The sequence below is a fragment of the Denticeps clupeoides genome, chromosome 15 (assembly GCF_900700375.1).
Source record: "Denticeps clupeoides chromosome 15, fDenClu1.1, whole genome shotgun sequence".
NCBI lineage: Eukaryota > Metazoa > Chordata > Actinopteri > Clupeiformes > Denticipitidae > Denticeps > Denticeps clupeoides.
Window position 1 is genome coordinate 17,822,604 of NC_041721.1, and position 22,064 is coordinate 17,844,667.

General features: G+C 43.5%; 1 protein-coding gene across 11 annotated transcripts in view; it reads right to left on the reverse strand.

Moving 5' to 3' along the window:
* Window positions 1–22,064, reverse strand: part of mcf2la (mcf.2 cell line derived transforming sequence-like a) — a 45,217-nt gene that overhangs the window by 21,070 nt on the left and 2,083 nt on the right. For 4 of the 11 annotated variants that reach the window (XM_028954059.1, XM_028954053.1, XM_028954055.1 and 1 more), the window contains exons 1-3: window positions 19,078–19,473; window positions 5,513–5,596; window positions 354–468 (exon numbers count right to left, since the gene is read on the reverse strand). In XM_028954059.1, coding sequence (XP_028809892.1) covers window positions 354–468; window positions 5,513–5,596; window positions 19,078–19,225 — 347 coding nt within the window. In that variant the 5' untranslated portion in view covers window positions 19,226–19,473. Of the gene's footprint in view, window positions 1–353; window positions 469–5,512; window positions 5,597–11,062; window positions 11,510–16,857; window positions 16,992–19,077; window positions 19,474–22,064 lie in introns of those variants that run through there. The other 7 variants (XM_028954061.1, XM_028954060.1, XM_028954057.1 and 4 more) reach the window with 4 other exon arrangements.

Consider the following 22,064-nt stretch of genomic DNA (forward strand, 5'->3'; position numbering starts at 1 on the left):
AAACAGCAAGAATGCTGGTTTGTGTACAAAGAGCTTTAACCTGCTCATGTTCATTAAGCCCCTGTGTTGTCAGAAACCCAATCTACTGCGCCACCTGCTGGCATGAGAGCACCAAGCAGCACTGGCCTGATTCTACCAGTCATACAATCCTGAAATCCGGATTGTCTAAAGCAGGTGTGTGTGTGTGTGTGTGTGTGTGTGTGTGTGTGTGTGTGTGTGTGTGTGTGTGGTGTGTGGTGTATGGAGAACATACAATAATCAATGAACACCCTGAGTAGCCAAGAGTCGGTTCACAACTAGAACAAAAAACTCTCACGCATAGAAAAATAAAATGGTTCAAGGTTCAATCTTACCTTGGAACACTGGTCAGGTATGTAAGCACGTTGTGAAACTCCTGCTCCTGGAGCTCCCCAAATGCTGGGAATTCTGGGAAGATGATGATTGGGTTGCCATTCTCACCTCTACCTCCTGGAATATGTAAAATATAGTAAAACAGCTTATAAAACAAACACGCCGTTTCATATGCAAAAATGTCCCTCTATTGAAAATATTCTTTCGTTATTCCCAGAGTCACATTCATCCAGCAGGGGGCAGCTGCACATTTGAAACACAGATCAAGGTGAAATGCAGAATCATCAAATTTATCATGACACAAATTGATTTCTGACACTATCCTTTCTCTCTTTACTAGTTTTGGAAGTTATATATACCTGTTTATATTAAACATTGTGTACGTGACTGTTGCATTTGACAGATGACCACATTTTCACTCAAATAGCATGCAAAAGGACTTTATGAGGAAAAGGACCTATGCACATGGATTCATAAAATTCACCTGACAACTCACAGAAGCATATTTTTGAATAAATCAGTACAAATTATGAGGGATTTGGTAGATTTTTGTTAACTTTACACAAATGGTATGGACCAGGCAGAAAAGGGAAGCTGGTGTGTTTTTAAGATAATATGATGCAGTGTCATCACAAAGGTACATGGTCATCTGCAGTCTGCACCTAATTATGCATACAAACACACACACACACACACACACACACACACACACACACACACACACACACACACACACACACAAAGATATGGACAAAGAAAGAATGTATTTGTCGCTAGGATGACAATGATATAGCAGCAGCAGCACAGGATTAATGAGATCCCCTCTCTCTGCTCAGCGTCGACCTCCAAACACCCACAGACAACCTGGAGGCTCTCTCTTGAAAGGGTCATCGCTACAGAGAGGTGCAGCGTGGGTGTTTTATTAATGACAAACAGGAGGACAGCACACAAGCCCTGAGACTCTAATCTCATTTCAACATTGTTAATGTTCTACATATTCCGCCAAAATGGCCTGAGTTGCTATTTTTAAACCAGGCTCACTGATGTTCTGAGTGCTTATTATTGTTTATGAATATTAAGTTACACCGAAAACCAACTTGTCTCATGTAGCTGATCAGCACAGAACACTGGCAGGAAAATAATGCCAACCCTTGTGCTTTGTAGCACAATCACAGCAAATATACAGTACAGGCCAAAACTTTGGACACACCTTTTCATTCATGTGTTTTGTTTATTTTCATGGCCATTTACATTGGTAGATTCTCAAAACTATGAATGAGCACATGTGGAGTTACGTACTTAACAAAAAAAAAGCTGAAATAATTGAAAACATGTTTTATATTCTAGTTTCTTTGCTCGGATTACTGATTTGCACACTCTTTGCATTCTCTCGATGAGCTTCAAGAGGTCATCACCTGAAATGGTTTTCAGTTCACGGGTGTGCCTTATCAGGGTTAGTTCGTGGAATTTCTTGCTTTATCAATGGGGTTGGGTCCATCAGTTGTGTTGTGCAGAGGTCAGCCGACAACCCTATTGGACAACTGTTAAAATTCATATTATGTCAAGAACCAATCAGCTAACCAAAGAAAAACAGGTGGCCATCATTACTTTAAGAAATTGCAAAAACTTTAATTGTGACTCCCAAGTGGAGTCGCAAAAACTATCAAGCACTACAACGAAACTGGCACAGGAAAAGAAGACCAAGGGTAAAACCGACCCAGGAAAGGAAGACCAAGGGTAATGGGGTAAAGGGATGAACTTGTCTGAAGACAAGTATATCCAAGTCACCAGCCTCAGAAATTGAAAGTTATCAGCAACTCAGATCAGAGATAAATTCCACACAGAGTTCTAGCAGCAGATCCATCTCTAGAACAACTGTTAAGAAGAGAATCAGGCCTTCATGGACAAATAGCTGCCAGGAAACCACTGCTAAGGAGAAGAGCAAGCAGAAGAGATTTGTTTGGGCCAAGAAACACAAGGAATGGACATTAGACCAGTGGAAATCTGTGCTTTGGTCTGATGAGTCCAAATTGAAGATCTTTGGTTCAAACCACCGTGTCTTTGTGAGACGCAGAAAAGGTGGACAGATGGATTCCACATGCCTGGTTCCCAATGTGAAGCATGGAGGAGGTGTGATAGTGTGTGTGTGTGTGTGTGTGTGTGTGTGTGTGGAAGAACCCAATCGAACCCAATCGAGATGGTTTGGAGTGAGCTGGACCGCAGAGTGAAGGTAAAGGGGCCAACAAGTGCTAAACACCTCTGGGAACTCCTTCAAGACTTTTGGAAAATCATTTCAGGTGACGACCTCTTGAAGCTCATCGAGAGAATGCCAAGAGTGTGCAAAGCAGTAATCAGAGCAAAGAAACTAGAATATAAAACATGTTTTCAGTTATTTCACCTTTTTTTGTTAAGTACATAACTCCACATGTTCATTCATAGTTTTGATGCCTTCAGTGAGAATCTACCAATATAAATGGTCATGAAAATAAAGAAAACACATTGAATGAGAAAGTGTGTCCAAAAATTTGGCCTGTACTGTATGTATTTTACATTATACATTTAATTTTGAAATTAATCTTGAAAACACACCCAGGTCTACTAAACCTTCAAATAATGCAGTCACATGAAGTAATTATCACAGCATTTCCATATAACCTCAATATGAATAAAAACATTGAAAACAAACAGGTTTATAGGTTAACAAATGGCTACATAATCTAAAAAACCCAGTATGTCTAGGCAGAGGAGATTGTTGTCTACTTAATTTCCAACAAGGAATGACAGCAATAAAAAGTTGAGTGAGTCATCCAAAAAAAAAAAAAAAAAAAAAAAAAAAAAAAAATCATAGACTGCAACCTGCTGGAACTCCCTCATTCATTTCAGTTATAGTTTGCACACACTGAATCACTGATTAAAATAAATAAATTATGTCTAATGCAGCTGCTGTAATAGAAATCAACCTTCTATCTCAGAATTAATGATTGTCACATAACATTACTGAATGGAAATTTTGCTTTATTTATGTGCAACTGGGGCAGTGGTGGCCTAGCGGTTAAGGAAGCGACCCCGTAATCAGAAGGTTGCCAGATCGAATCCTGATCAGCCAAGGTGCCACTGAGGTTTCACCGAGCAAAGCACCGTCCCCACACACTGCTCCCAGTGCGCCTTAGTTGTGTGCATCATGTGCTATGCTGTGTATCACAATGACAATTACTTCACTTTCAACTCTGCAAAAGGATCTGCTGCCAACACCATATACTGTATAGTTTCAGTGGCCATGCTCATGGTCACCATATGACAATCATACACCAATTAATATAATTCCATGATTATGTCATGTACATGCAGATATAATAAGTGAAAGTAAAGCACAACACACGGTGACGCAAAGTATGTGTCCTTTGCTTTTAACCATCACCCTTGATTAGCAGTGGGCAGCCTGGGAGCAGTGTATTGGGACTGTGCTTTGCTCAGTGGCACCTCGGCGGTTCAGGATTTGAACCCCCATTACACGTCTTCTTCCTTACTCGCTAGGCCGCCACTGCCCCGGTCTAGGTGCAGCACAGATAAATTTCTCATTAACTGAAAGAGGAAACAGGGCACAGTCACATTTCCATTGCTCTTCTACAGAGTATCTCTTGAGATGCAAGACTGTCTCAAGGGCCCAAGCACACAAACAGGGAACCAACAGCCTTGAAAGCATGTGATGAAACCATAGCTGCAAGCCAGGGCAGAGCACACAACACAATGCCCATAGCTACAGCTCTGAGACCCATTCACATGTACCGTAACTCCTGAATTAATTATTAAACATATTAAACACAAGCATACCTTGGTATAGTATATAAAACTATAGACTATAAACATTTTTATTCATTAAAAGATACAGATAATAAAATTCTGAGATCATCATTATTCCATAACACATGTTGCATAAATCGTCATGATGTTATCTTTTGGCTCTCTTCCACAATGGCAAGGCTTCTCTCTGTGTTTACCCCAGAATGGATCTGTATGTCTCCATCTACGCCACACAGCCCCTGCTGCCAATCACAGTGCCATGGTGTGACTCAGCTGGCCCCCGGTCTCCGTGTGGCACAGAGTCTGAATAATTCAGCGCCCACCGCTGACGTGCCCACTGTCCATTGGTAATCTGAGCAGGGTCCTAACTGGGCCACAGAGTGGGGAACAGAGACACAGGCAGCTACAGTTTCAGTCAGTGTGTGGTGCATGTTTTCATAAGTAAGTTTGTGTGTATGTATGTGTGTGTGTGTATGTATGTATGCGTGTGTATGTGTATGTGTGTGTGTGTGTGTGTGTGTGTGTGTGTGTGTGTGAGTGAGTGAGTGAGTGCGCAGCTCCAGAAACGGCACTCTATAAATAAATCAAGCTTAACTCTGCATTTATTGTAACACACATAGTAGTTTACAACTACACTGGGAGTGACCAAGCAAACCATCTTACAAGGCATGTGCCAGCCTCCTCCTACGGAGTAGACTAAATTTACCCCTTAAAGAGAGGTCTTAAGACACCATTCTGTTCTTTTCCTAATTTATTTGGACTTAATAGCGTCTGGGAATGTGGACGTCCTAGAGGACATGATGGAAATTAAATATGTAGGACTGTGCAGGTGGGTGTAGGAGATGTGGTCCATAACTGATGGCCCAATAACATTTTCCTAAACCTGTATTCATTCTTAATGACATTCTGAAATAATGAAAACAAAGAGAGAAAATCACAGTCACTGTAGACCATACCCATGGACTGATGTACTGCACCCTACTTCTCCTTTTTACCATCACAGATAAAAACACATAGTGGACTCTTTACTCATGCCAGAAAAGGGCTCCTACTTTCCTTGCTGGTTTCTCACCTTTTGACACATGATTTACTGAGGGTATCATTCCTTTTTTTTTGTTACAGATCAGGGTTCTGTCTTGAGTCTTGCCTTACACTTTGTTACCCCAGAAAAAATGTAATGCACTAAAGTTAAGCTTCAAGGATCACAAAGCTGTTTTCCAAAAAACATTGTGATAATGGGAGTAAAAAGAAACTGCAACCGCTTTCCTTATGTTATTTCTTCCCATGTGTAGTATTTTTAGTTGGCTGACCGACGTAAGATTTTCAGAAGTGACTGGGGTTATGAGAGGCAGAAACTCACCTGACAGGAAGGCAAACTGCTTCCTGAGGCCAGGGGTGACATCGACAGCACACAGGGGGCTGCTCTCCTGCTGCATGATCTCATCTGAAGGAGACAGATGGAGTGGAGTCACACACAACAACCATCACAATCACACGAGAGGGGAAACAGAGAGCAGAGAACCCCCCCAATAAATAAAATTATAATCACTCCCCACAGATTTCAATGATATTAACAGGCATTATTAGAACCAGTGTGCCCTATGTAAACAATTGTGGAACTTCAGGGACAGTCACATTTCACATTTTGGCCTTGACCCAGTTCTTTTAACTCACACATACACACAAACACCTTTATATACATCATATGACACACACAGAGTGAAATACTAGATTCTATCGTGCACACACACATATTTATTTATCATTAGACACACACAGAGTGATTTACAACATTCTACCACACACACAGACAGAGTCATGGTCACTTGACTTCCTGTGAAGAAGGATTACTGTAATCATCTTAGGCAGTAGGCAACAGCAGCAGCAACAGCAGGCTGGGTGGAGGTTGTGAAGGCTGCTGGGGTGAGGGGCAGTGGGTCCATATGGAACGGTGCTGCTGTTGTGGCTTCTCATTGGAAATTAAGTGGCTATCAAAAGAGGACCATAATGCAAAGTGTCTGTGAAGCAAAACAGCCTGCCCATATAATAATCTCAAGTCCAGTTTATCATGGAGGAACGCTAAAAACAGTCAAATCAGAAGGCAAAAAAGGAAGTCTATCAGGGAGTCTATCAGTAATGAGAAGATCAGAACAGCAGTCACGTACTTATACACTGAAGCAATATGATACCCAGCAGACTGCAACGAATCAGAAGGTCCATCAATCTCAACATCAAATCACTTTACAGCAACTGAATGAAGGATAAAAATAAGACCTTGGTTCTTATGAAGAATAAAGTTCATTGTAGATAGCACAAAAAAATAAATATCCATATCAGTAATGAAAAGAGTTTAATCTGGCCACACTACTGTCAGATTTCAGAGATGGTACTCATTGTGAGAAGTTTGAGAAACTCAGTATTAATCAAAATCATTGCTGCACTGACAAATTGTACATACACAGAAAAAGTATAACCTTCGACTGACAAAGACACAAAAGGTGCATCCACACAGTTATGCAACCTAGGCAATGTTGCTCTGAATGTCTGCTATTATGTCCGGTGTCAGTTTTTGGCTTGACAACAAAATATAATATATAACATTTCACATTACCAGCAAGAGCTCCAGTAAGATGAGCCTTTTAACAGTCATCTCTGAGGGTAAGTGTCAGTTTAACTTGTGCCAGGTTGCCCGAGGTGAGGCAAGGCTTGATGTAAGTCTCCTACCATCTTACAAACCTCCTGTCCTGGTCCAGAGCACCGTGAAAATCTGTGTTTGTGTATGTGGGGGATTTGGAACTTGTTACCCCCTCTGACAGTTTCCCTTATGCCATCTCAGGGCGGATTAGCCCTTTCGGCCTTTAAGAAGATTCTGGATGTGACTCTCAAGCTTACACGAGCCAGAGACATGACGGCACTGAGTCACTCTGTTACCAGCAAATGTAAATTCATACAACCTATCAAGGGATAAGATCTTAAAGAAAGAAAGCACCACTCAAAAGCCCCATCAGCCCTGCCAAAAGGAGATGTTTCTTTGGGTCACCACAGAACATCCTCCATGCAACTGAACATTTCATAGCTGTGGCCAGAGAAGACTAATCTACCATTCACAGTGTACAGTTTTAACCCCTTAAACTACAATAAGGTGTCCATGCGGCTCCTATCTACAGAAGTAAACCTTTAATGACCCACATTGCCTATCTATCTTTAAAGGCAGGTCCTTTTCTTTCAAACTTGAGAATGGGGCTGAATTAGCATGTCATATTAGAGCTATTCAGTTTTGTGTTTTTGTGGATTTGTGTGGTTTTTGTAGACTGGCCCTTTAAACAGCTCCTATGCTGAATGTATGGGAATGAAAGCTGTTTTCACACAATGGATGACAGACAGCTTGCCAGATTGGTGGAATAGTTTATTTGGCATCTTTTCACATTTGATCTGTTGCTAGGATACCCTGTAGTAAACATGCCACACTTCAGTGCAACATAGGTACTATGGGTCTAAAAGCTTAAAACTAACTGATGCAAACCAGTTTCAGCCTTTTGGGACAAGCAGCTGACTTACAAAACTTTTAATGGTGCGCTTCACCCCACCTACTATATCCTCATGGACACGCCCCCATAGACCACCTCGTTTCCTCAGGGCTTTAATCCCTTCACATGCAGAGTCCCTCCGTTTATCAGCACAGACAAAAGCAGCGCTTCAGAGCCAAAGACAAAAGCACCAGGACTTATATGTGCTCACAGCAAAAGCCCTCAGACACGACCCATACAGGACCCCTTGGTTTTGGGTGAGTGGAGGGGGTGGGGCTAAAAAATGTGGGTCGCTCATTCAGACGCTGGACCTGTACTGGAATGTGTGTGCCATTCAAAAACATGTGTGAGATAGATCTGGGGGGGGAAAGTGGGGTGAGATACCCCCTGTTTGGAAGCAGTTCACTGAAGAGGGAGACTCTTTACACTCTGTGTTCATTTTTAACAGAGTCCCAAAGAGCTCAGCTGTGTCTGGTGGCACAAACCAGTCTCTGTGGCCCAGAGATTGACAAAGGAAAGCTGTTCAGCTGGGTGCACGTCTTTCAGACACAGATGTCTGATAGAGGTTCTGGCTCAGGAAGCTTCAACTCTGAATTTTGTGATCAACATTTTACTTGGCTCTCATAGGTCAACATGTCTTCCTTTTAACCTGACAATTTAGCTCAAACCACCCAAACTTACTCATCTGCATGGTGACAGATCACAATCTGAGGGGATCTCCCAAATCATCCAGATGGTGTACTCCGAATTGAGAGGGATCTTTAAACTCAACTAAAGATTCTGCACCATGTCAACAGACTACTGTTGAGCTGATTATGTCGGACCTGTCCTGTTCCTCTTTCCCATTCTCATGGGTTTCATCTGCATGAGTGACATCAGGATAAATGTCACGCTGTTAGTCGGAGGGACAGACATCTTCGTCTGTGGTCTTTACCTTTTAAAACACATGTTCCTGTTGTCTTTAGGCTTTTCAGAGTCTTTCATGTCTTAACTTGCCTGACGTACGAAGACAAAATGACAGGTGTTGCAAACACACACACGCACACACACCACCAGGGTTGCTCTTAGATCACAGCAGGAATCCTTCTAATCTGTTTAAGAAGATAGGTTGTCCTCAACCTATCTTCTGGAATGTGGTAAAGGCCCATCCAAAGTAAAAATCCTCAAATGTCATGCACAGGCGTGGCCAACTATGCACAGCTGGCATGACAACAGGGTAGAACAGGTGTGTGCGCACCCAGTTGCTTTACAGGCATGTGAATTAGAACATGGGTGAGCCAAAGTTGTGTGTGTATGTGTGTGCGTGTGTGTGTGAGCAGGCACTTGAGCAACCTTATTGTGAACGTGTTAGTGGAATCCAGGCTCAGCAGCCTGCATTACAGTGATCCCCATCTGCCAGTGACACGGCCCCTGCAACAGGCCACTCATCCCACACTGCATCCCACCCAGGGTGGAGGAGGGGTGGGACCCTCATGCATAAACAACTGGGTCAGACGATGCACATTCCACAGCCGTATGCCCACTCCACACACTAAGATTATTAATGTTCTGTTATTTACTTAATTTTTATTGTTTTTTTTTTATCTCAAACATACTTTAATGTAGGACCACAGAATTTCATCTGAAATCTCAGTTGCAGATCCAAATCTGCCTAGAAGAGCATAAACCTAACCTTGAATGACACAAAAATATCATCATATTAAAAGGAGCAGTGATTCAGGATTTTCTCTTTCTGGCATAACCATACAGAAACGGACATCAGCCTGGATAAAGCCTTAATAAAAACAGATCAAAATGACATATGAGGACTGGGGAAATTACATCAGTGTTTCACTCGGAGCCCAATGAACACACACTGCAGGCTTAGAGGCCGGCTGGTGAGATGAGGGGGTCTGAGGTGGATGTGGAGTATTGGGTCATCCTGCTGGCACACAGTAACTCAGCTGACTGAATGGAGCAGTTATCAGAACAACGCACAAATACAAGCCCTCGCTGCTGCAAAAACATATATTACATATTAATGCAAAACTTCACATACATGGCATGGGTTGTTCATCTCATGGACAAAACACACTCACTTTGGGTGTGACTAATTCTGCATGGGCTCTGATGGCTAGTTATTTGTATCTTCGACTACACAAACTATTAACCCAGAAGATCAACTTTACTGAACATTTTATAAAGTTTAAAAAAGGAGGGAACCACAGCAACAGCAGTCACACAGCCCATTTCCTCCTTCTAAGTGATTTAAACCCCCTCCTGTCTGTGTCACATGCCCAAGTGTAGTGCAAGGTCCCATGCAGTCCTTAATTCAAGCACTGTCGCGAACAAGTGAATGTGACAATAACAAACACTCCCCATGCACTACATCCTATTTAGCTTATTTAGCCAAAAATATCCCCCTTAGACACCGTCTCGTGATAGTGTGAGATGCAGGAAACTCAAGTTCACATGATAACTGCAAACTTCCTCCAGTCAGTCAAATTACTCCTCATCACACGATGCCACTTATTAGCTCAATACAACATTTTGGACCCTGTTATGAGCAAAGAAAAATCTATTTCTAAGCATTTTTGGGCAAATGGAAATATATCAGATGCAAATGAAGTGTTCTGAAGTCACACACAACTTCCAAGTGACAAAACAAAAGCAGCATCATCTGTACCCTATGGCCATATCAGCTGACATGCAACCGGAATGGGAAAGAGAGAAACAGAGAGAGGTAAATTCCTGGGCAAATGTTCCTCCTGATACATAGACAGACACAGACAGCAAGTCCTCCTCGCTGTGTCAGAACCTGCCCAATCCACAGCCAGCCCAGTGCAGACTGGTGCTCACGTTACAACTAAACACTGATCCCCAATCAGCGGTTCCAGTTACTGGACCACTGTGGCCCATAGAGAAACCCCAGCAGGGAATGAGAGAGTTCTTTTTTGCTTAAAAAAAAAAAAAAAAAACTCCTTTCATGCCTGTGAAAAAAGAATCTAAAGAGAGACGGTTTGGGGGTGGTGGTGTTTACTTTCAAACTTGCTCTTGTTCAAACTTCCATGTACAGAGATGCACAAAAACCCACTTTCATTTCGTCCAGTAACACAAAAAAAAAAAAACTCCCTTGTTTTGGAGTTCCCAATACATTTTTATTCAAGTCTTCCCAGGATACTTTGCAGGATTTGTTCAAGAAGACGTCAAGAAGATAACAGGACACTGATGCTACAACATACACCACTGGAAGAGAGAATAATTCTATTTATCTGACCATGCCTGATCCTATAGTTCAGCAGTTCATATGAACAAATAAGGATACCATTGGTGGTGAGAAAGCATTAAAGGGAAAAGATGGAGAGGCCGAAACAACAAAAGACTGAGGTGTGACGCCACAGTACCTGTCAGCATCTTGAGGTGCAGCCACAGCCTGGTAATGTCCTGGCAGAGCAGGGAGACTCGGTTAAGAGCCATCCCTGCCTGGGTGCTCCTCTCCCTGGCCACCTGACTGGCTCTCTTCCCCCCGTAGCACCAGCAGCAGCAGCAGGTAGAGCTAACTGCTAACCTTCCATTCCGTCACTGCACAGCTCACACGCCCATCTCTCTTACACTCAGACGTGCACACTGAGCATCAGGTTACACCTCCCATAAACACACACACACACACACACACACACTCACACAGGTAGAGTAGAAGGGTGCACCGACAGACAGACAGCTCGCACAGGGAGGAAGAAAGTGCTTAAGGCACCGTCCAGCTGTAATTCCCTCAGATCCCGCGGAGCGGGTGGGGGTCAGTTAAGCCCTTCGCAAAACGGACACACATCCCACAACACACACTCAGAGAAGCTGCACGAGGTACTCGGACATGGTAAGCAGGTCTGGCTGGAAGAAGACCATAAGGGACGGACAGCGAGAGAGAGAGAGAGAGAGAGAGAGAGAGAGAGATGGGGCGGGAGCAAACAAGATCAATGACCAATAGCCAGGCTCATTTTCGAGCTCCCTTTAATAATAAGTGACCTATCAGAACACAGCCCCGCCCCTGGGGTGTGCGTATAAGTGTGTGTGTGTGCAAAGGAGCAGATTGTTGCTGCTGGCGTGCAGCTCAACGTCACCTATGACATTTAGGCTGTGTTGGTGACATATGATAGTTTCACAACATCATGCAAAAGGCCTCAAGCAGTCAGATTCTTTCATTTTTGTCGGCAACATGCATACAGCTTCCTAAATGCACTCAAAGCCAACGTGTCAAAGTATTCTAGTGCCTATAAATAACGTTTACGGCTAATATGTGTCTGAGCAATACATTTAACCCTGAACGTACAACTACATATATTTAGAGGGTCAGAGATCAGAATACGAATGACAACGCATTACACGGTGTGTCACAAAATTCTATAATTTATGTAACTCAGAATACAAAATCAGTGGTCAAAAATACGCGTTTATTGAAACTCTGTGTGCTACACATGCAAGTCTATTAATAAGACACCTAAATCCTCAGATAAAAGCACTCCCTCAGCGCAGCTGTTCTTCAGTGACGAATTTTCACACCCCCAGGTTATGTTTCTTTTTTGTATGGCGTTTACATGGAAATCCAAACCACTATAAATGGTTCAACACTACAACTTCTACTACACATTCAAAACAAGAAAGATTTATTCAGATTTATATAACTGTACAATACAGGGCGGTATGTGGCATGACTGTGCCATGTCACCATGACAACAAGCAGACATCTTATTTGCAGTTTGCAATGCATCCTGGGAATACATGAGTGTATTGAGTGTGTTTGTTAGAGAGAGGGGCAAATAACATAGAAGAGACTTTTTAAATACTGAAGTGATATAGAAGACTCATAATAGAGCTTGACCAGTTACTCACACACAGGTTTATTCTTACATGTACTCCTGGTTCTAATGTCTGTATTAAATCACAGCCTCTATAAATAACCCTGAGAAGTGAGTCAGTACGAGTGAACATTTTTAGTACCAGATGAATCTGGAATCTGGAACTCCAGCAACCTCCAGCGCACTATAAGACCAACCTTTCACTTCCTCTTGATCCACAGCCTCACTGAGGGGGTCATATGACAAGCTCTCTACTGTCACCCTCGTTGAACTGGGAGGGGGGAAGTCCCCGATTCCTCGTAGTCAGATCCGATATCCCAGAATGCCCCCCTGACTCTGTCGAGCGGCACTCCACCCACTCGCTCTGATGCAGGTAAAACCCCTACAGGTAAAGTTATTACAAAATAAATGTCCCTTTGTAACCCCATAGCCCTCCATGACTCTTCACTTTTCCCATGTCCAAAGCGAGGGCACCGCTTTGCAGCTGTTGTCTCATTTTTACTCAGGATTACTGAGGTGTTGCGGCTGGGGAGTCTGTGTGAACATAATGGGGGGTTGGGAATAAGATCTGGGTGTGGAGGTCCAAAAAAAAAAAAAACAGGCCAAGCAGAAGAAAAGATGTTTTGGGGACATGGATGTGGAAAGAAGGATGGTGGGAAGGAAAGAACAGACCCCACTGCACCCCACCTTCTGTCCCCTCCAGCTACACTGAATCTTCATTAATCAATGATTCATTATTCTTTTCAACACTTCTCCCTCTATACCAGTCTTTTTTCATGCTTCCTTTATCCTATACATTTCAGAAAAAAAACATATGACCAGTGATCATACCTAAACTTTAATCTACCCTTGCCATTACCTTCACCTTGGCCATGTACCATTGTAAATTAATGGCATGTTGGGAATTTCATTAAATCAATCAGAAGGACATTAACAAAATATTTTTTAGATACTTTGCTCGTTTGTAATTTTTACATCTAAAAATCACAGCAACCAGTTAATACAACAGCATACATTAAGCACCAGAACACATTTATGGTTCCATTTCCAAACTGATGCAGACCTCTAAATGATCCTTCAGAGAAACCCACAACATGGTAAGAGAGTAAATCATTAATTTAGAGAGTCCATTTTCTGAATTAAACATAAATGACTTCATAAATCCATAACTTTAACCACATTGTTTAAAAATATGACTCTGGAGAACAAGATGCAATCAATATGCCAAGATCAATAACTTGTGGGCACTACAAAGCCATTACTTCGCAAGATAAAAATTAGCTTGAACATAAATTGGCCTGCAACAACAACTAATAAATCTTATCAAATGGCAAAGTCAATATTTTTTTTCAAAAATGCATTTCAGAGCATTGGCCCTCAGAAAACAAGAAACGAGAAGCTTATAGGACAGGATGAGCGTGGTTCCCCCTGCAAGCACGCTCAATTTAGTCATGAACACTTCCTTCTTAACTGTTTGTAAGTTCCTTCTGTAGATTATTCAGGAGAAGTTTCACCAAAACAAAAAAGGAAACAAAAAAAAATCCCTATCCAGACCACAACCTGCTTGCTCACATTTAGCTGACTTGATGTGAATTCATGCTCATTTTAATTAACTAATAGGGAGGAGAGAAAAACAGAAGTTATTATATACATACATACGTATATTTTGAAAACATAACCTGGAGGTTGATTTCCTTATAGATGCGCACATGCGTGTGCACACACACACACACACACACACACACACACACACACACAGCTCAGGTTGTGTTTTGCTGTGGTCGGATATGGAAGTGTTACAGACAAGACGCGTGATCCTCGGCTCTGACAGGAAGCAACAGCTTATAATGGGACGTTTCCTGTAGCTGTTGACTTTCTTGGCTGTCCTGCATGATCAGCTTTAAAGAAATTAATTGAAAATGCTTACAGGACAGAAAATTTCAGAGATTCAGAGAAGTGCGGAGTTCACAGTGTGTCATAAAGATGTGACAGATGGGGAAAGGGAAAACCCTTAAACCCTAAAAAATTAAAACAGTTATGAGCACTAATAAAAAGCACAAAAAAAAAAAAAGAATGATCATAAAAGCTCAAAGTAAAAACAAGATCTTGCTAATAGTGTTCTGATGGGTCAAATTGTTTTATTGTGTAATTTATTACGTAAACTTCCAGGAGTAGCGTAATTGAAAGGTATCCAGAGTCGCGGCTGAACAAGACAGAAACTGAGGAGCACCCTTCAGAAGACACAAAGGCTCTCTCACCGGTATCACTTCACCCATCTCGCTCCGCACAATACAGGCCTTCAGTGCAGCGAATAGCCCCAAACCACAAAACCTGCAGCTCCCACAGAGTCGCAGTGTAATCTCACTGAAGTGGCCGTCATAAAAGGCTGTATTACCTCCTTTATCTCCCGCGGTATTCCTTCTGCCCCTGCTACGTATTCTAAATTACAGCAAAGTGACATGGAGCTCGGCTTTTTGCCCTGTCCGGAGGAAACTGGACAGAGGCTGGATCCTGACATCAGCATCTACTGCATTCAGACATAGAAGCTGCATACATTTGAATAGCATCACTGAGCAAATAAAGATCTCAGCCTGTGTTTATTGGCTTCACGGGGTGTGTAGTTTGTCTCCAGTAATAAACAGGAAATAGAAACAGGAGCCACAGATGCCCCACAGGAGCATGGGAAGGCCCACCTGCAGGTAACACAATTCCAAAAGGAAGTTTCGGAGACTTCTGGCCTGCAGGAAGCTTAAACAAATGAGTAAATAATAGGCAGCACATATGAAAAACTAGTTCCCATGTATAATGATATCAAGAGAGCTGAACGGATAAAAAAAATAATAAATTAGCTAACATGTATCCGTGCTCAGTTAAACATGTATCTTCTGTTGATCTAAGGGTGTGGTTCTCTCTCCACTTCCTTCATTCTTTTTCCAGTAAATCTCTCAGAACCTCCCCCTTGGGGTCGTCTATTAGAGGCCAATTTTGCCCCTCAAGCTCACACCCATGGTTCTGCCTGTCGGGTGTCTGTGTGGCACTACCAGTGTAGCATATGAGATACTAGAGCCACAGCAATGTTCTTCTCTTGCTGTTCTCTCCACATTTTGCGTGGGTTTTATGCCTCACCGGTGCTGTGGCTGGACTGGAGTGCCAGTCAGACTGATGAAGCTGATGAAACTCAAGTCTATATTTCAAAGAAAGAAAAAAGGATCTCAAAAATATTTCCAGGAGTCAGAGCACTGTCACAACCCATAATATTCCTCCTCCATTTAAGGACATAACAGACTCTAGTAGATCCCACCAATGTCCTATTGCCTGTACTGTATTATACCACCATGACATAATGACAATATGAAAATGCACAACTATTGCTCTGGAAGACAAATACACTGGCCGCAGAAACCACAGTTTTACTGTTTATGCAGAAAGCAGATTTTGCATACACAGTAGAGATAGGACTGGCTAGAATTAGGCAGAACGTGCTTTAGAAAACGGAGTAGGATCGAGTGGGAAAGGTGGCAGACACCCCACTCAAAGAAAACAAAAACATTTTATATAATAAAAATCACATCAGCGACTAAATCTTCACTAAGACTGGACACCGGCATAATAATGGCCCAACATATAAAAAAAAGTTTTCTTCTACTATAATACAACATAATATTAATATTATACTGACAAATAATAAATAAAAAAAACATGTTATTGTTGTCTGGTACAGTTCCCATGAGATCTTTCCAAGGGTTCCAGGCTGTACCACCCTCAATGCTGTCCTCTAATTGGCTGTTTCTGCATACGCGCGCTTGCAGGAAACAAAACATGTGCACACTCTCTGTAGTGCGCCCCATGTGCAAATTCCCATTGCAACAATGCAAATCTAATTACACTAGGAAGTGTGGTGGAGTGAGCAGCGCTGCTCTCATGTACCAGAACCCTTTATGAGAACAGGCATCAGCAACGCCATAAGTAAATATACATGCGCATATGCTAACAATGCTGAATAGTGTTATGGCCGTAATATAATGTCTGGCACTGCCACCAGGCCTGCTTTTAAACGGAGTATTAGAGCATAAAAGATATTAGAAAATGTGGCTTTGTATTAATAATTGGGATTTTCAAACTGATTGCTCAAAGCAAACATACAAATTAGTCACATTGAACCAACGTGGTGGCATTACTACTCATTCAGTCATTTGTCATTAATTCAAGCAACAGTGACCACAGAAGCCACCCTTTAAATGACAAAACACGTCCTCTTAAACTGACTCAACAAAAGAAGCGCATTAAAAGCAGTTCTGCTCTCACTGCGGCACACCTCTACAGGTTAAAGGGAGAGATGTACTCACAGTGCAACCAGTCGCAGCAGACGCAGAAGCGGTAGAAGCTCTCGATCTCCTCCAGAGAAATCCGAACGTACCCTCCTCCATTCTCCACCGGCTGCAGGTGCACCTCACACTCATCCCTCACCTTCATCTTGCCTCTCGCCTGTCCCTACAGGTGCATGCACTCTCTCTGCCTTGCCGCACTCTTCCCGATGTTAGCCACCTCCCTCCCTCCCCGAATCAAGGTGTGGTCGCCACAGCCAACAGCAGGGCCGTGGAACAGGGGTGTCACACTCCTGTCCTGGGAGGAGGGAGGGCACAACTCTGAATGGAGTAAAAGGTCCCCTGACATGGATTCGATCAAAAAGCGCGCTTTGGGTTGTTTCAAACGGTTGTTGTTCGCACCTGATGGTTATATGAGACTGGCCAATCACAGCAAAGCAAAAAAAAAAAACAACCCCCACATTTAATTCAAAAGGCAGTTTTCAGATCCTGTTTAAACACAAAGTTTACTCTCTCATATGGATTTCAGGCTTGTGCTGAACAAACTTACCAAATCCGTTAACTATCTGCATGTTTTGTGGACTGAACTTCTCTACGGATGCCGGATTGGACACTCCAGCGTTTCCCTAAACAGTCACAATTACAGACGTTTAGCGTGTAGCACACGTGCTCTTCCCAGATCGCTCGTGGCAGAAGCAGGAGTGTGTACTTCTCACCTTACGCTCTTCCAGCAGTGTCAAGCAAACCCTGGCTGTTGGTGTTAGCGTTACACTCTACAAACCCAGATTAGCGGCTAAAGAAAAACCGCAATGTCCAGGAATCCTCTTTCTACCAGCATCCCAACAATTGTCAACAGTCCCCACAGAGGCCTAAACAAAGAGACCTCAGTCCAGAAGTAGACTGACAAGACCGGCCCTACAAACCTCCCAGCCAACCAGGATCAGTGGAGATCCACATCCAAACAGTGCGGCTCGGGTTTTACGCCCTTCGCCCGAGCCCCCACGCCTACCTGTGCTGCTGATCCGTGCGCATTGCAACGCGCTTCTCTTTTTCCTGGATGCAAAGCAAGAGAAGGCGTCCATTCTTTTCCTGTTACCCAGAGGGCACGGTGCTGCGAGAACCCGGCGGGCTGCGGCCATGAGGCCTCCTGTTCTTTGATCAGTTCCCAGAGAACTCTGACAAACAAGTTATCTATTAGCCAGTGAGCTATAGATCTGGAGTCATAAAAAAAAAAAAAAAGAGTCGTGAAGAGTAACTTTATGGCCAAGAACTTCAGCTCCGACTGCCACACATCTGAGGGCAGACTCTGGAATGGTCCGAGGCTTCAGCCGGGATCAGGATTTATTCAGTAAGCCGGTGTTTTCAGGAAAAGACGTCACGGCATTTGGACAAAAATGAAAGAGTGCAGCGACATAACAACTGTATGTGGATGTGCTCTACAAACCGATAAGTAGAGGGTTGAGAAAAACACACAGATACGGCTGCGTGACAGTCTGTCATCACGCAGCGAACGAGTGTGACATCACGGAGAAAAAATTTATATATAAAAATATATATAAAAATACGGTAATAGTTACGGTGGTCAGAATTGTAGACTCAACCAGAGTTTCATGCAGAGAGGAGTATGTAAATGCACTGAAAGTCAAATATAGACACACAGTTCTACAATTTGTCAACAGAAACCTCAGAAAGAACCAAGTATGCGTCTGTCTACAGAATCGTCCCCGGGGTTTAGTGCTCTAGCAGCCTGCGACAGGAGTAACATTACACATTCGTTTTTGGGGTTTCACTGCGGAGATTCGCACCGACCGGCTGCCTTACGCCCTCTTCTGCTGTCCCTCCTGCCAGCGAGCGGTTGAGTGTCCCTCTGAGGACAGAGAAAAAGACACAGCGGCGCTGCGGAACTCTTCCCCCAAGCAGAACCACTGGCACTTTTGAAAAAGAGACCTCATCAGCAGGAGAGGGAGGCAGTGAGAAGCGAGAGAGAGGGGGAAATGAAGGAATAAGCCTCACAGGAAGACATGATGGCTGTCTGGAGGAAACCTCAGCCTCCTTCAGAGGAAACACACACACACACACACACTGCACACCATCATATTTTAAGGATCTCACAGCGCTACCAACAAAATAATTCATAGTACGTCAACAAACTGTGACCTTGATAGGCTACTCACACACACACATGCCCTCGACATACAAAACACACCTCCTGTATCCACACTCTCACACACTCTCTCTCACCGTTGCTCCAGTCTCTCCAGGAATTCTTGCGGCTGGGGAGCGTGGAGCCCAGGACGCTGAGGGAGAGGGTGTGCAGAAGCTGGCCGAGTCGGGAGAACAGTCGCCCTGGAGCCTCCTGGCTCTCTCGGAGCAGCTCATGAAGAGACATGAGGAGGAGGCGTGAGACCTCCACACCTCCCCTCTCACCCCCCACACACACTCAGTCACGGATGAGGGAAAAATAAAACATCCGACCATGTGCTGCCAAGTTGCCAAGAAGAGCGAGGGCTCGTAAACCGGCGCTTGTACGTCCTTGGAACTGCATTCGGGCTTTCTTCGTTTCCAGCGAAGTTCGCCAGTCGACTGGGGAGGAAGAGGAGGAGGACGTGGAGGAGGGATCTATGGGACAGTTAAGTGCAAATCCCCTTCTGCTGGGGGCTAATTATACCAGCCCAGCCGGCCACTTGGCTTAGCTACTGTCCTCTGTCTCCCCCCTCTCTCTCTCTCTCTCTCTCTCTCTCCAAACTGCTGTTAAGGATGCACAGGTATTCCAGAAACGCTACTGCAATGTGCAACATAGAGAAAACAGCGATACGATTGAGGAAGACGTGACCTTTGTTGTTGAAAGCTCAGTTCTTTATGCATATTTTCTTGTAGTGTCTGGCTGTTTTCTCTACTTTGGACATGGTGATTGGACATGGAGGGAACAGGGAAAATCCTTGAATCAGCCGAGGCCAGGCCCGCTCCCTGACCATCAAGAAATAAGTCCTTGGCAACTGGAGAATGTGAGGCGGAAGATGTTGTCACGGCAACAGCACGCAACAGCCTGCATGGAGACAGTGACACGGCTTGGGGACAGTGTGAATGGAGAGCTGTCAGCTACAAATGGCTGAGGCCCTTTCAGACGCTGCTGGCCTGGGTCTTTTGCTGTGTGGGGCATAAACACCAAGAACAGACCAAGGATGGGAAACAGACTGGGAACCAGATGACATCAGGGCAGGAGTAGAACTGGGAAGTCAGTAGTTTAACAGACAATTCGGGTCACTGCAGCACTCTTCTGTTTATATTTTACTCTGGTAACACTGCGCCTTATTTTCAACATGCTTGAACTGTGTGGGGATGAGCTGGTTAGGTGGTTATGGGGACAGGAGGGGAAAGATCCAAGTCCAGTTGTCTCTGTACTGCCCCCTGGAGAAATGTTTCCCAGGTTTCTTCTCATCTTTGAATAATTATGGACGCTATTCCAGCATGAACATACGGGTTTGGTCAGAAGCATTCTTCCACCGACAGTAGTAAGTATTTCTAAAAAATTCAGTAAAAAGCTATGACTATGACCAGAAAAAAGGGCCATTTGACAGGCATGACATATACTGCACAGCGTCAGACAGGGCCGTCAGCAAATATCTGCCTTATCATCCTGCACACACAGCTCTTGTAGCACAAGTAGGTCAAACATGAAGTGGAGGGTGGGCAAAAAAGGAAGTGATTATCAAATCATTTATTTTTATCTCTGCCATAGTGAGTGAGGTGACGTGCTGTCATGTCTCCTTCGACCGTTCCAGGAGTCTGGGCTATTGCTGCAGACTACATTTACAGCATTTATCAGACGCCCAGAGCGACTCACAATCACTAGTTACAGGGACAGAGGGTTAAGTGTCTTGCTCAGGGACACAATGGTAGTAAGTGGGATTTGAACCTGGCTCTTCTGGTTGATAGGCAGGTGTGTTACCAACTTGGCTACTTCCACCCTTCAGACTACAGCTGAAACAATCCAAAGAACTCTACTGTGTAAGACTCGAGATGAAATGAGTGAAAGTCAAGTGATTGTCATTGTGAAACACAGCACAGCACACGGTGACACAACGAAATGTGCCCTCTGCTTTTAATCCATCACCCTTGGTGAGCAGTGGGCAGCCATGACAGGCGCCCGGGGAGCAGTGTGTGGGGATGTGTGGGGAAAGTGAGTGTCCCCCCGATTTGACCATAACTTAACAGTGGTTCATCACACCTGAGTTCAATATCTCTAGTCACGCCCAGGCCCAGTTACTGCCATTCTGTTCTCAATCAAAAAATTCACTTAAATAAGATCCTCAAAAGTGAGAAATCATGCCAAGAGCCACAGAAATTCTGGAACAAATAATAAAAAAAATAATTGAGGTCTATCAGTCTGGAAAAGGTTATAAAGCCATTTCTAAAACTTTGGTATTCCACAGTAAGAGCCATGATCCGCAAATGGTGAAAACATTAGCAGTTGCTAGCTGACCAAAATTACCACAAGAAAACAGCGACAACTCAAAGAGACTGACTGATAAAAAAGGTACTTTTTGGAAGGTGTGAGTCCCATTACATCTTGCATAAACGTAACGCAGCATTTAATAAAAAGAACATCAAACCAACAGTAAAATGTGGTGGAGGAAGTGTGATGGTCTGGGGCTGTTTTGCTGCTGAAAGAGAATGTCCAGTCATGTGTTCATGACCTCAAGCTGAAATGAACTTTGGTTCTGCAGCGGGACAATGATCCAATACACACCAGGAAGGCCACCTTTGTTTGGCTGAAGAAAAACAGAATGAAGACTTTGGAGTGGTCCTGACCTGAATCCTATTGAGATGCTGTGACGTGACCTTGAAGAGGAGGTTCATGCTCAAAAACCCTCCAATATGGCTGAACTACAACAATTCCTCCACTGTGCTGTAAAAGACTCATTGCAGGTTATCGCAAACGCTTGTTTTCGGCTGCTGTTTTTGCTTGCGATCATTTGAAGTTGTCGGTGCATAAATGTAAATATTTTATAGGTAAATTAAGCTCTGGAATGCATTCATCTTTCAACAGCTCAGTTTAAACCACCAGCAGGATCACCACACTTCAATACAGCAGCCGTACGGCAGCAAGGCAGGGTTTTACGCTGATTATCCATTCGATGATTTTAATTCTTAAAAGTGAAATGTGGTGGCATTAAGTGCAAAGACCTTAGAAAATTTGTTTCATACACTAACATCATCAATCACCT